Here is a 15,444-nt window from a genome sequence, read left to right as displayed (position 1 = left end):
AAATGTTTCTAGCCAGCAAGGCTGCTCAGCACCCAGTTGGTTTCTAAATGAACAGTTTGTGTTGCCAAGACCTGCAGCATGGCTGGCTGTCTTCAGGGTACCTGTGTCAGAGACTGAACGACTTCATAGAATGAAAGGCAATCCCTGGACAGTGGTGAAGAGAGAAATTTTGATGACAGCATTGAACTAAAACTGTAGTATTTCTGGGAAAATATAATGGAATTTGTAATGGTGATTCACGGCAGGCTAGACCTTTATTAAGAGCTGTTCAGAAATAGTAGCACAACAAATGGAATGGTATACATCTGCCTCAAAAGGAAGAAGAGAGAAATCCATCTTGTCAGGATTTGAACTTGTGGTTTCAAGGCATTCCCCGCCTGGTAATTGAACTGCAAAGCTACCCTGGTGTCCTGGTGAGCAGTTGCCAGGGTCTTGGGTGGTGAAAGCGTAGCAGAGAGCTGTTTGTCATTTGAGGCCATCAGGACACTTTTCATCTGTGGCAAATTCTGTTTCTGGTTCCTGCAGCACATCCTTGCCTGGTGCCTCGTTAACTGAACAACTTGTTTGATGGGGTCCTTCACTGGTAACCCCCCTTTTTTAACCTCTTCTGCAATATAACACTGCAGTTACAACTCCAATTAAGACTAAAAGAACTCTTTCATTTGGGCATCTTTCCTTTTTTCTTTTAACCCTGACCTTATGAAAAGCACTCCCTTCTGCAGAAATTCTTTACGCTTAGAATTAACCCAATAACTTTTTATTTTTAGAAGTATGGCAACAAAAATGTATGTTTCAAAGAACTGCAGAAATAGCCGTAGCTTTCTGTGAACAGCACTGGTAGTATTCTGGGGACATGAAGATGTTTGAGCACTGAGGGTAAATCACACCTGACCAACTCCATTGTGTCCTGTGATAAAATATCTGAATTTGAGAACAAGGGGAGAGCAGTGGATGTCATTTATCTCTACTTTAGGAAGGCTTTTCAACGCTGTCTCCCATAATATTCTTGTGTATAAGCTAGGATATTAGGGTCTGGACAGGTGGACAAGCACACCATTTAAGACTTGTTGAGTGCTGGGGCTTATAGGGTGGTAGTTAATGGTACATGCTCTGCAGGAGGCTGGTAGTAAATATGTTGATTCAGAGGTCAACCCTGGGACTCATCCTGTTTCACATCTTTACACCCAGAGGAAGTAGCAGTGCATTCTCATATAGCTTGCAGATGATGCTAAATTGGGAAACCAGTTAACGCAGTCGAGTAGCACTGCCATCCAGGGTAACCTAGGAAGGCTGAAGGAATAGGCCAACAGCAACTTCATGAAACTCAGTGAGGACAAGTGTGATGTCCCTTACCTGGGAAGGAGCTGAAAAGGGGCTGAGGATCCCAGCAAACTGGGCACGAGCCAGCAGTGTGCTCTGGCAGCAAGGAAGGCCAAGACCACCCGTGGCTGTATCAGCAGTTGCACAGCCAGCAAACTGAGGGAGGTGGTCATCCCACTCTACTCAGTGCTTGTTAGACCACATCTGGAATACTGCATCCAGTCTTGCCACCCCCAGGAAAGATATCAATAACCTAAAGTAAATTCAGCAGAAGCCACCAAGATGTTTGGGAGCAGAAGCAGCAGCCCCAGTGAGCCAGGTTTAACTGAGGGAGCCAGGTTTAACTGGCTTAAGGAAAAGCTTTTCCACACAAGGACATTAAAGCAAGCATGCAGGTTGCACAGAGAGGCGGTCCAGTCACCCTCCTGGTTTTCAAGACGGGACTGGGTGAAGCACTGAGTAACCTGGCTTGATCCCATTACTGACCCTGCTTTCAGCCCGAGGCGGGACTAGAGGCCTCCCTAGCTCCTTTCTGATCTGAATTACTCTGTGATCCTGCCAATTGGGTAGTAATCCGTGTTGTGATTGCTGAAATGATTACAAGCACTAACTTCTGCAAGGATAGTTGGAAGAAATAAATGCTTTTTCCCAAAAAGAGCTGTAAGTCTATATGGAAAAATGTGGAGGCATTTTTAGTTTTTAGATTAATTAAAGAAAAAGAAATTTTTGAACTGGACATGTATATTACAAGTTTTTTGTCTTTCTCATCAAGGGCAGCTTGCACTGAAAAGGTTGGAGCTTTTATTAGAAGGAGTTCTGAGATAGGGGACACAAAATAACAAGATCTGCTTTAGAAGTAAGTTGTTAGCAAATCTTTATATCTGATTATATAGGATGTCATATGTACTCAGTCACAGTCACCAAGTCTCAAATGTATTTTCTAATGTTCATCAGCAAATGCCTTGTCGTCTATGTCTGTTCCATACCTCAACCTTTGAAAAATAGGTTGCTGAAATGCTGAACTTAATTTTGTAGTAGGCAGAAAGAGTAAATAGTAGCTTTTCTATTATTATTCCCTATAATGATTCACTATACCATTCCCCCTAGGCCAGAAGGGCATAGTTTCCTTATTTTTATCCCCTTCCTCTGTTCTTTTTGGGTAATCTTCTCTCATAAAGTGTAGCTAGTGCTGTTCTTTTCCTGACATATTTCTTGGCAATTCGATTGCAATTCATATTTTGTATATGAGCAGAGAAACCAAGTAACAGCTTGTAGGTTTCACTCTACATTTTGGGGGGAAAACTTTGTCTAGGAAACAAATCACGATTTCTGATCAATTCAAAAATTAAAGGAAATAATATCAGATTAATCAACAGTCTATGCTAGAAAGATTTATTTTTTTTGTACTAAGTTTTCTAGCTCTTTAACCAAAGGATTTTTTTTCTGTTTATTTTCTTGTCCTCCAATCCCACCTTCCAGCTACTGCCCCTTTGCTTCCCCCAAGCAAGTCCTGATTCCAGGCTTTGCTTTTATTTGACAGAACAGGCAGGTGTTTTTCTTACTGTGCCACCTAAGGTGGCAGTGCTGAAAAATGTCTAGTGATGGAGTTTGAGGAACACCTTGCTGATTAAAAACATTGCATCCACACCGTGCTCTTGTTCCTGCATTTAATTAGGCAAGTCACAACTACTTCTTTATGGAATATAAAGGCTTAGGGAAGAATTTATTGTCTTTATTGGGCCAAGTTGAGTTGTCTTGCCTCTCAGTCTCAAACACACTTCTGTCATCAAATGTTTCTTTTTTGTTATTAAGAGGTAATTGCATGCAGCTTTTGCATGACTTTTATTGGTGACTTTTAATGAGACCTTTACAGAAAATGCAGATAGATACATTATACGTATATATTTCTATATCTATATATATGGATGTATGGAAATAATCCTTCCCTCGGAACTAATACTGTAATGGAGACATCCTCACTAATAGTAATAAAAGTTTAAGGTACTAATTTTCTGCCTTTTTTTTTAATTCTAAAATCTTTCAATTTTTAAATTATATGTAATTCTGAAAATTCAGTTAGGCCAATCAATTTTGGTGCACATTTTATTAGTAACAATGGGAAGTTCTGAGAATACATGTTATTGTTGCCTTAAATTAATAGATGTTCCAATCCAATAGATTGGAAGGAGAGGTGGTAAGAAAATATAGTTAGCGAAAGGAAACAACTACCTTTACAAGAAGGGTCCCTCACTTGGTATATTTTTATATTGTATATCAGTATCTCACTTCTGCACATTGCCTACTCAAGTAAAAGCATCATATACTTTATTTTAGAATTATTAACAACAGTGCGCTTCCCGGAGATTAAGTATTGATCTCTCACCTTAATTGATTAAATACAACTTAAATAAAAATGCATTTTTCCTTATTAGCTTATACCTTTTTTTAAAAGTTTTGAATCTTCTAACCCAACAGACGCTTCCCTTGCAATGTCTGTCTTGTGTGCACAGGTTGTGTATCACAATCCTCCTCTTCTGTATTTGCATAAATGCTCAATGATGAACAATTTATAAAGCCATTATGTTTAACTGTACGTTGCCTGTAACTGCGATTTGATCCATTAATAGATTGTATTTGTTCACAGTCACAAAGAAGAAGTATCAACATGTTTGTAAAGCTGTCTTTGAAAGATGACTTAAACCTTTAGCATGTTGTGATACTGGTAAATGCGAAGTGATGCTGAGACAAACAGTATTTGGCCGGGTTTATTTTGAAGCTATAATGCTTCATAGTACGAAGCAAGTATGCCTGCACAGTGTTTCAGCTTTTTTTTTTCTTACACTCCACTTTAGCAGAGCACAAAGATGCAAGAGTGAACACTTAAAAAGGAGACATATATTTAATTTTTTATTTTATTTTCTAGTCAGACATCAGATAAGCAAACATTTTTGAAATAAAAAAATATCTGAACCCCCCAAGCAGAAATTATTTTCTGAAGTACCTATGTTGTGACTTCATTCTCTTCTTGTAGGCTTCATTTTTATGAGGACTCATGTTAGGCTTTCGATTGTGCTTCAGGGAAAGAGAAAGATGGACTCTCGGAAGGTAGAGCTAAATGACTGAGTATTAGGAAAAATACTTTTTTAACCATACCTCTGTGGTTTTTACTATTATTTGAGGCCATTGTTGTCTCTTAACATTAGCAGCTAGTCCCCATTCCCTTTGAGTTTGTCTTAATGATTTGGCCTTGCTCTTGCATTAAGCCCCAACCACTCCTTTTATTTTGTACTTAGGAACATCTGTTACCTTGTGTAGTTATCCACCTGCAGCGGCTTTGATCTGAAGCCATTGCACTGAATCTGTTACCCATTGATTACATACTTTTGATTTAATTGGGAGTTAATTGTGTAATGGATGCACATGAGTAAGAATCACAAAAAGCGTATCACATTCCAAAGAATAGTGAGAAAAATAGTAGATTGAGAAATGCATTACAAATTTCATTTGTAATGATGTTTCTTAATGAGAATTCTTGCGTTTTTCAGAACTTTCCCAGAGATATAAACTTAACTTACCCGCCTTGCTCAGCTTCTCTTGGAGTGGCATCTGTCATGTGCTGCACCCATCTAAATCAGTACTGCTTCGTTTCCTCCTCCTCAGTGCTTGTCCAGTGCCATACAGAGCCAACTGAGCTCACTGGCGTGGGAAAAAAATGACAAATAAGTGGTTCTCCCTCTGTAGGTAGGACTTCTGTCAGTGCATCAAGCTGGACTGGCTCACCACAGGGTCAGGTACCAGGCTGGCCGTGCTGGTCTGAGGAAGGACGTGGCAGAGGAAGGGTTTCTGCCTGGTGGGGAGGGTGGCAGAAACGCAGCATCTCTTGTTTTCTCACATCGGGTGAAACTGGTTGCACTGTGGTATGCCCTCGGTTCCTTTGTGTCAGTTCGGGTAAATGCCCGTCTGGGAGTTACAGCAACCACTCAACTTGCCAATGCACTTTTCATCTCTTTTTCTGTCTTCAGACAGTACTCCTTTTAGGTTGATTTTGTAAGGATTTGTGAAGATAGCCACATATTCTCTACCACTGACATTTCAAGCTGCACCTTCAAATGGTACACGATTGATTTTTGGTGTTTATGCTTATTGAACTGAAAATACCCAACCTAAGGGCAGTTGGTCAGCTGATGAGTCTCTCTTCATCACCCCGAAGATTTTTGGAGTAGTTCTTATACCAAAAACAGATTATGTGTCTAAACGAACAGGTTCTTTTCATACCATGTGTGTCCTTACAGCATGTTGCTGCACATGCTGCTCTATTTCAAAAGAGCTCATGGGCTTGCAGCCATATGTTAGTACTAGATTTTGGTGCTCACTCAGCTCTTGAAGTGTAGAGAGTGTTAAGATGTGGAACTGAGATTGCTCCCAACTTGAGCCTATAAAAAGGTGTGTGGTTTATTTGTTTAGTTTCTGTAGTTTTGTCGTTGTTGTTTTGTTTTGTTTAATGAACAAACAAAGCAAATTTGTTTATATCTTGACTTCTTACATAATGTTCAAAGACTTTTGAGTGTTGGAAAGCTGGAGTTGTTCTCCTGGCACCCCTCATTGGAGAGGAAAGGATGCTTTACAGCCAAGTGTAGTATCACGTTTGAGCTCTGAGTTCAGCTCTTCCTTAAGCAGTAATTTGAATCTCAGTGTAACCTTAGTGTAGTGCCACGATACAGAGCTATTCTTTGGCACGTGTTTAGAATATACTGGAGATACAATGATTTAGCCGTAGAATTAAGGTTGTGCTTTTAAGCCTATGTAAAATAGCTTCATTTGGGTATTAACGTTTATAAAGTTTTAAAGAAACTGTAAGAGGAAAAAACTGCAACATACTTTCTGACTACAGATAGAAAACATCAAACCAGTTAACCAGTTTTTAAGTACATATTTTTTCTTTCTGAGTAACTGTTGGGTGTAATGAGAGGAGGAAAGAGAAAACGGAACAATTAATGCACCATATGTACAAACCAGAAAAAACAGTCTGTAGGTGTTATACTGAACAAGAATTTGCTTTAGGCCCTTTTTTTTTTTTTAGGTAGTGTACTCATTTGTATTGCATTTTGGAAGACTTGTACCCAGTAATGGATACTTACCATTTTATTGTTGGTTTTTTGTTGTTTTTCTTTAAGCTAAAAAAAATTATATTAGGACTGTGTATCTTTTGGCAACCCTTTCTTTGTTGCAGAAAACATGTTTCTGCACAATTTAATCCTACATATATATATGCGATGATTTGAAATCCATTCGTTATCAAGCAACAAAATTACAGTCTATCTTAATTATTTGGGGTTGTGGTTGTGGGTTTTTTTTGTTTTTTCCTAGAAGAAAGCAGCTTCCCCTTCAAATCTTGCTAGGACACCAGCTGCAGACGAGAATGAGCTTCCATATTTAATACATTCTATTAACTTCACACATACAAACACACGCTCGCTCACTCGCACACCCCAGTGTCACATTATAGGTGAACAGGCCCTAATTAAAAGTGCACACCATCTGCCGGTGTGTCGCAGCAGGGTGGGACTCCATAACCATCCCGATTCCTGTGATTGAAATGTATTATTTATGAGCTCAAAGAGAAAATAAGGCCTCTTGGCTGGTGGATCCTGCATTAGGAGCTGGATAGCACCATCTAATGGTGTGGAGTGACGCTGGCTGGGGGTCCTTCATATTCTTCCTCTCCCCTCCTCTGTCCCCTGTACCACTATTTTCACTTTTCAGCATAGTTGGGTAGGTTCATGATCCCATTTCAGACAATTTTGTGTCTTGTGTTTCACTTTTATGCAAGATTGGAAACAGCTGTTGAAATACTGTACTATTTGTGGTGTTCGCAGCATCCTTTCCTTCCAGAGCCACACGTGAGGTTTTACCTTCTGCAGTAAAACTGGCACTGATGTGATGATAGAGAAGTAGAACATTATCAAGATAGTTGAGCAGGATCAGTGTACTGCCGTTTTCTCCTTCCATCCTCCTAACGAGTGTGTAATAAAAGCATGTACTGCTCAGTCTGAGAGTTTTATTTTAATATTGAACTGGGCCCTATTTTTTATTAAGCAATGCATTGCAGACTGCATAAAGGTTCTTATTGGCTTTGAAAGAAAGGGGAAAGTTTCAGAGATGACTGCAGAGATCCTACTTATTACTGTTTATGAGTGGGGAAATGCATAAGGTGTTGGACTGAAAGGTGAAATATGCTTTGTCAGAAGAAATGGGTGACAGAAAGAGCCCTTTTTGGTATGGCTGATCCATTAGTCTTCCAGTGGAAGATCAGAACTAGTTCTTATGTATAATGTGTTTATTGTTAGCATTGAGACCAGTGATCTCTAGAATACTAGGAATAAAAATAATCACGCTGACACACATTTGTTTGGGAGTTGGTTGGGTTTTGTTGTGGGGTTTTTTTGATGTTTTTTGTTTTTTTTTTTAATGTTCTTGAGCTTTGCAGTATCCAGAATGGGAATCCAACAGTATGTTTACAGTAATAACAAGCAGAGCTAGCTTAAGGACTTGAGTGATACGTGAAGTATGAAGTTTTCCTACAACAACTTTAAGTAAAATGACTTTTTTAATTTAAAAAATCTGGTTAGTGTTTCAACTCACGCAAGACAAGACCCTGAATAAAAATAAATATATACATTAAAAAAAAGAGAGAAAAAAAATTAGGCAAGTGAATTGTGTGTGTGTGTAGATTTATTTTTTAAAAAAGTATGTTTTAAAGAATATTGAAATGTCATAAACTGTGGCACATTTATGAACCTGTCTTTTTATTGTTTATGTTTAGAACATATGCCATCAGAAGGATAAGAGATGCCTTCAGAGAAAACAAGAATATAACGGATTCTGAAAAAATAGAAGAACTAGTGAATAAAGCAAAAGCAAACCTAGAGATTATTCATCGGCAGGTATGTTTATTTTTCTTATTTTAGCTAAGAGTTATATATTCATCAGTCTACTGGCTTATGCCATTACAGATGGAAAAACTAAATCCTTGCTCAAAATATCTCTGGATGAACAGTAGTTTTTATATGTATGAGTTTGAGAAGATGGTAAACATTCATTTATCCATCATGGTTGTAACAGGGGATTTAGGGATGCTCGTTTCAGCAACCTGAAAAGGCCTTGCTATCAAAAGTTCATATGATCTTCTGTTACCATTTCTGCTGTTTATTTTACTACCTCTATGTGTCTCTTCACTGTTTCTCTGCACTGCCCTCATTTTCCCTTGAATTTGTTTCCTCTACCTCATGTATATTAGATTTCCTTTCCTCGTTCTTTCCTCCTTCCATCACAGTTTTGGAAGAGTGGCAGTGGCCACCACTGCAAATAGTCTTGTTTTCTGTGGTTGTATTTCTCCAGCTGCGGATACATTGCTAGAACAATAGCAGAACGAGAAAATCCTAAAGTAAATTAATGAAAAGCTGGCTAAATGTGTGTCCAAGCAAGGTGATAAGTTTTTCTTCAGAAAAAGTTGAGTCACTGGCAATATTTCTCTCTGATGTGGGCTCAGTAGCATTTGTAGCATCTCTGTTCCTTCTAGTGGGTACCATATTTAGATACGAACTATACTTCATGAAACTTCAGATGTTTTTTTTACTTCTTGTATATACCCACACTCTATCTGCAGTGACCATTGGAAACCTAAACAAAGAAAGCTTCTAGTCCTGAACTCTCTAAGGGCACTTGTAATGCCTCAGCTGTGTATCCTTGCCAAGTCTGCACTTACTGATACTGGTCAGAGCTCAGCAGTATTTCTATTAAATACCGAATGAATATTCCTTAAGCACCTGGTCCTCCAATGGCTGTTTCTTTTTACAACCAGCAGGTCACTTAGCTATTCTTACTTCAGCAAGAAGCTGGGCCCTCTGATTCAACAATAAAGTATTAAAATTATGGTGTAAGTTAAATTATTTCTTTAGAATTTCTTCTTTCAGGACCAGGTGGTGTTTTGTGCTCCCATAGCTTTGCTATCTTTTTTTTTAACCCAAACAGTTGGTAATCTGGTATTTAAAAAACGTTTCTCAAGGAAGCAATTATGATTGGATTGACTCAGTGCAAGTGTATTTATTTAAATGCCAAAGTTTTTTTCTGTTTGTTTGTTTCTCTTTTCTCATACCTGTATGTAACAAGTAGCATTTTTCAGCTCTTGTTATTGAAGTCTTTTTGGAGAGGCAATATATGCAGGTCTGTTATGCAGATAAGTATTAGAGACTGGAGAAAATAATGAAGAAGAAAGGTGGCAAAAGATAAGAATGCACAGGGTCCAGTTCTGCCACTTGCAGAAATCTGCATCAAAAAAAGTAACAATTTGTGGTTAAAATAAAACACTACAAAAAATCTGTTCTGGATTGTAATATAGAAAAAGTAATCACGTCAGAAAATTGATCTGTGATGGATGTGAGTAAAAATGTAAACATATCTTTGGTAACTCAGAAAAGCATTAATGAGGCTATCATAATAACTATTTTGCTGTGAAATAGATGACTGAAGTGGTACTAAGATATTTTAAACCATAAATAAATTTAAGTAGGACTTATTTGGTGCGACCTTTTTTAATAACAAGTGCTTCCTCTTTATGAAAAGAATTCAATATTAAGGTATCAAAGCACTTGGAATAGGTGGGAAATATTGATACCTAACTGGGGCGCTGAAATGATGACCGTGGTTGATAGTACGTTAATGTTTGGGATACCCCGTCTTCATACAGGTAGAATTTGACTCTCAAAAGGGCAGTTTGCTGAATAAGTCTTCCTAAAATAAAAGCTTTCAGTCTTTTTTCTTTGAGAAAACATGGTTCTTTTGATTCATCTAACCCATAATAGGTCCAGGACAGATTTTAAAATGAAACTTTTCTCTTTTCGATGAGTCCTTTGAACACAGAGATCACCTTGTTACTGTAGACGCTAAAAAAAGATACCAGTTCTCTAAAACGAGAGTCTTGATTGGGGGACCTTTTCCCCTCTATGATGTGCATCATCTCTTGAGTCTTTTGTTATGCCTTTTTTCATTATCAGTAGAACCATTTTAATTTTCTGCTACTTTTTTTTTTTTCATTTTGCTACTTTATAGTAATGGCCAATTTTATAAATAAATCTTTTTCAACTCAAGATTGAGAGAAGTCATGGAAAGCCACATTCCGTTCAATAATGTCATACATAATTCTTGCTTTAAAGTGTTTTATAAGTAGGTGTTTATTTTTCAGCCAGGAAGATATTCAGAAACAGAAAGGACATGTAGGATTCTAGTTCCCTTTTATTAAAGTTCCACTTGAATTTTCTGAATATGATAATCTCCTTGCGTATGTTTTATTTTAACACACGTTTAAAACTCTAGAGTTTGATCAATTGTAATATGTTTATATTACAAACACATTAAATATGTTATAAACTTTTGTCAAGCAAACAACATTGAGTGCCTGTCTTTCTCTGTGTTTGTTCTTTGAAGGGTATCTTTGTCACTAGGACATAACCAGAATGATGCAGAATAACCTGTTACTGCTAAGGCCACAAGGTTTTGATTGTTGTTGCTTTAACTCTCAACAATTAAGGGGTTTCTCCCACATGCAAAATACATCTGCTGAAGTAGTTTTTATATTGGATCACATTTTAGTATCATTCCATGTAAGGATTTTAGGAAAAATGTACTTGAAAAGTAAGGAATATAAAAGAGATTCTGACACCACTTCCCCGTTTTAACACTGCTAAAAAAGTGCAATTTTCATGGATTTGTTTCATATGTATCACACAGAAGTTTTCCAATTTCAAATCATAATCATGCTGCATGCAGTTTTGGAAAGGCGTGTTTCTATTATGCATGTATTTGTGGGATTCAAAATAATAGTATAATAGGCAGTGGAACATTTAACAAAAAAAAGATCTGATAAAAGAAAATGAGTTTGCCAAGATATTTTTTTGAGACATGAGTTCCTGGAAGACTTCCCGATGCTTTGGTAACACGGATTTATTTTTGCTGAGTCATTCCCTCACCCACCACTACCCCCTAGAAAAGTTTTTCTAGTAAATGGAGAACTGTTCTTTGCAGAATTTCTATTAGGTGTCAGTGTCATCTCCAGTTCAGTAGTAAAGAAAGAGGTAAATACTGGAAAAATAACAGCCCTCTGTCTTAAAAGTAAGCTTTTCCCTAGAACTATAATAAACCTTAGAGTCTAAATTTATATTAATGTGTTTGCAGTCAAATTTTATCATGCTCTGTAGGGAAAAAATCATTCTTGCTCTTTGTTTAATTGAAAATGCAAGTAATGAAGTCATCTGACATTATTAAGAGCTTATATTTAAAACTAACCAGCATAATATTAAGTGTTTTTATTTTTAAAGGCGGATGCATGGAAACAAACATGAGTTCTAGCGTGCATTTTTTGCTAAGTTTGGGGTTTATTATGATGTAGCACATCTTGGTGTTGCTGACTTTTTCATAGTGTGTCGATAGAAATTAAATAACATCCCACTTCGCTGACAATTTATTGTTACTCTAAAATCAAATTTATATTCACTTTACATTCTAATTTATGGTTTAGTCATCAAAGTGACCATTGAAGTGTAAGGTTCATAAATAAGTATTTGAATCAGCCTAGTGGGAAATGTGAAATGGTGACAGATTACTGTCATTTTGTTCATGTCAGTCACTGTACAATTTGCTTGAATGTTATAAAAGTAGCTTTATAAAGCTGAAAAGCATAGAGGAACATTCATCTTCAACTTAGCCCTCCTCTGCTTGTTATTGGTTTTGATTTAAAAATAGGATTGCTAAAGAAAGGAACGATTCTGATTCTTTTCTCAACAGTTTCTGAAGATTTGTGTGTGTGTGTGTGTGTTCACTGTGTAAACAGCACAATTTATAGCATCTTCCCTTTCAAGAAGGGCAGTGAGAAATGCATTGTCACAAGGTAGTTTGAAGTAGAAAGTTTTGAAAAGTTTTCAGGAGAATTCTTTGAGGTCCTTAAGAAAGAAGATGATTACAACAGCCAGTTCTGGCCATGCAGTATGATGTTGTTTGTGAATTTCCATCGCTATATGAGTGGTAAGAGAATTAGCCCTGAAATGTTACTGCTGTTGTTGAGATTCGAGGTTTATATAAGCCATTATGAAGATATGGTAATACTGTGTGTTTTAAAGTATTTGTTAGTTTTCTTTGTGGCATACTGTATCTCAAGTTGGTTTGAAAATATAAAGTGAAATTCTAAAGCTGTATTAGACCTGTGTGCTCTGATTAAACGTCTGTTTTAATATATAGGGCATTTCATTCTTCTGCCTTCCTACACAATACTTTTTCCTCAGTTTAGATTGCCAATGGAAGCCACTGGTCATCTTGTCTAGCTAAGAAGGGTTATGCTGGGACTCCCTGCCAGCTCTGAAGGCTTGCATATCAATTGTACCATTTTTGAGATCACATAGCTGCAGTACTTTTCAGTGTAACATATTTGTCATTCCACAGCCTTTGTTTGTCCCTTTAACTAATCCAAACCAATGTGAATCATGCTTTACACAAATCTTCAGCAGGGAGACAAGAGATGTTGTGAAGTGTTAGACGGTCAAGACATGAAGATCTGCTTCCTTTGTATCTGGCTGGTCATAGGCGTGTTCTAAGAGCAGAGATGGACAAAATTCGTCATAAACTTGTGTTGTTCTCCTTCAGGCTTTCCTGCTCTTTGCGGTTCCCTTCAGATATGAAAAAGAGTGAAGGAATGAGGTTTTGAAGTATGAAAACTATTAAAAAGGCACTGATAATAAATATTGAGTACATGCAGTATTTTTCATGTTTGCAGCATGTTGTAAGTATGTTATTATGCTTGCAGTCTTCTTTTATTAACATAACTTTAAGAGTATTTTAATGAAATGCTTCATGACTATGCTTTGGTAAAAGTCTGTATTACAATTAGTATGAGATTTTTGGTCTCATGTTCTTGTGTTTCTCCATATTTTCCACCTCTAGTAAATATGATTGGTATGGATTTGTTTTGAAATTTGTTTGAAATAAGGACAGCTGAACAGTTCTTTTGAAAAATGTTTTTTAACAAGCCATGTTGCCAGCGCAGGTGTGCATAGCCAAGTACTGCATCTTCTTGAGCCATTTATTGGCATTATCTCATTTTAGCAATATCATAGATTAAAGTAACTATTGAATGGAAGTGGAAATTATACTGAGAATGTACTAATACAGCGCTTAATATGAACTGATAATAATATAGCCACAGCATAAGCAATCATATTTCAGTTGATCAAAACAGTATTAGCAGGACAAATAATTTCTATTATGGTTACGGTAAGAATGGATAGAAGTACTTTGTTTACTGCACCTGCATTGATTTTTATTGCTCACACTTTCTAGCTTTATCAGCAAACACTCCCATTGTTTTTTAAAGTTCAGTTCTAGTAATCCTGTGATTGATTTTCAGGAATAGCAGGTAAAGTAGTTAATTACCATAGTGTATGTATTTCTGGATTGAAAGCACACCATTAAGCATTCAGGAGACCGGTACTAATTCGCACAGCTGGGACATTGGGAAGGTCTTTGAGATAGTCAATTCCAACTTTTAAGAAATAATTATGTGTACCTGAAGATGCCTGTGTCCAATACAGCACAGCACTGGATGAATGCCCGTACAGACTGGATGCCCGTAGCAGAAGGTTCTTATTCTTAGAAGGTTCTTCTTCTTAGAAGCAGAAAATTCTTACTAGTAGTTCTAATTGCAGGCTACAAATCATCTCCATCTTTGTTTTCTGTATATGTAAGAAAGTTGTGAAATACTTTATAACGTGATTACATTAGCAGCAGTTTAGAGGTAAAGATGAAGGAATAGCTGGAAAAGCTTTTCGAACCGTGTGAGTACAGTGTGCGGCACCCACATTGCTGTTCACCAATGTGTACGATGTTGGCAAGTCACTTATTTTTTCCTGCTGGCTGCCTGTTACGTTGGAGCTCTAAGATGGTTTCCTTATAACAAGTTTGTCACTGGAAGGGAGTTTTAAAATCAGATTAATTTACAGTTTTTCTTTAAAAGTTCCTTGAAAACATATATATATTTCTTCTTAATTTTCAGATTCTCAATGGCAAATACCTACTTTTGTACTAAAGTTTGTTGACTCTCAGTTCCTATCTAAGCACTGTTTCCTTGGAAGTGTCATATTTATAGCTATTACAGTTGCACACCTATACTTTCAAACCAGGATAAAGCCAAAATTACACAGAGAGAACTATTGCTACCTCTCAAGAATTTACTTTGTTAAAGCAAGGGTAGAAGCAGGGAAGATTTTTAAAATGCCTCACTTGCAGAAGAAGAGCAGGAGGTGAACAGCATGATCAAACAATGGCTCATGATCCTATTAAAATAGTTCAATCAAATCACTGTATAGAATTAGTTTTTGGAGGTTTTACAAGCATCCATACACTTGTAAAAACTGGCAGTGCCACCTAGAATTTAGCTACAATGAAAATGGTTGGAATTAAGCTTTTTCACTTTTCTTGCATCTCCTAGTCTGTTGTAATACCAGTAGTCAGTTTTTAATTGGTTTGGCAGATGAGTTCTCACTTGATTGGCTCCCTATGTGCATTTTCTAAAATTATGCTGGATTTTTTTTGACAAAGCCAAATACTGAATTTGAATTAGCTGACTTGGAAGAGAGGCGGCATTAGGGGGGTTGTTCTGTAGGCTGGTTTTGGTTCTGATTTCAAAGTTCTTGAAGTGGTGATTTTTTTTTACACTTCCCCCTAGTCATTTAGATCCTATTTGATTTATTCAAGTTGCACTTACTCTCTAGACAATTTGAAAACATAACTCAAGAAATATAAGTTTGTGTATTTCTTTTATCACTGTAACCTACATAGAAGAATGTGCTCTGAAGAAAACCAGAAATCTTTAACATACGCTAAGTTTCAGTGCTCTTTACTTGGAAGGAGATGTAGATGCAAGTGAGGGAGATATAGGGATGGATGATAGCTAGCTTTTAATAAATGGTACTAATGAGACTGAAATTAAAATTGAAATGGGGAAGCATAAAATTCAGAGCTACACTACTTTTGTATTCCAGTATGAGTGTAAATACATCTTATGTCCAGTAATTATACATA

General features: G+C 37.0%; 1 protein-coding gene across 1 annotated transcript in view; it reads left to right on the top strand.

Annotated features, from left to right (window-relative positions):
• LYRM4 (LYR motif containing 4) overlaps positions 1-15,444 on the top strand; it is a 92,321-nt gene that overhangs the window by 17,889 nt on the left and 58,988 nt on the right. The window contains exon 2 of the mRNA XM_083826170.1: positions 8,144-8,264. Within this exon, the coding sequence (XP_083682296.1) occupies positions 8,144-8,264 (121 nt within the window). The remainder of the gene's footprint in view (positions 1-8,143; positions 8,265-15,444) is intronic.

The sequence above is a fragment of the Anser anser genome (genome assembly GCF_964211835.1).
Source record: "Anser anser genome assembly, chromosome: 2".
Classification (NCBI taxonomy): domain Eukaryota; kingdom Metazoa; phylum Chordata; class Aves; order Anseriformes; family Anatidae; genus Anser; species Anser anser.
This window is presented reverse-complemented; position numbering and strand designations above follow the sequence as displayed.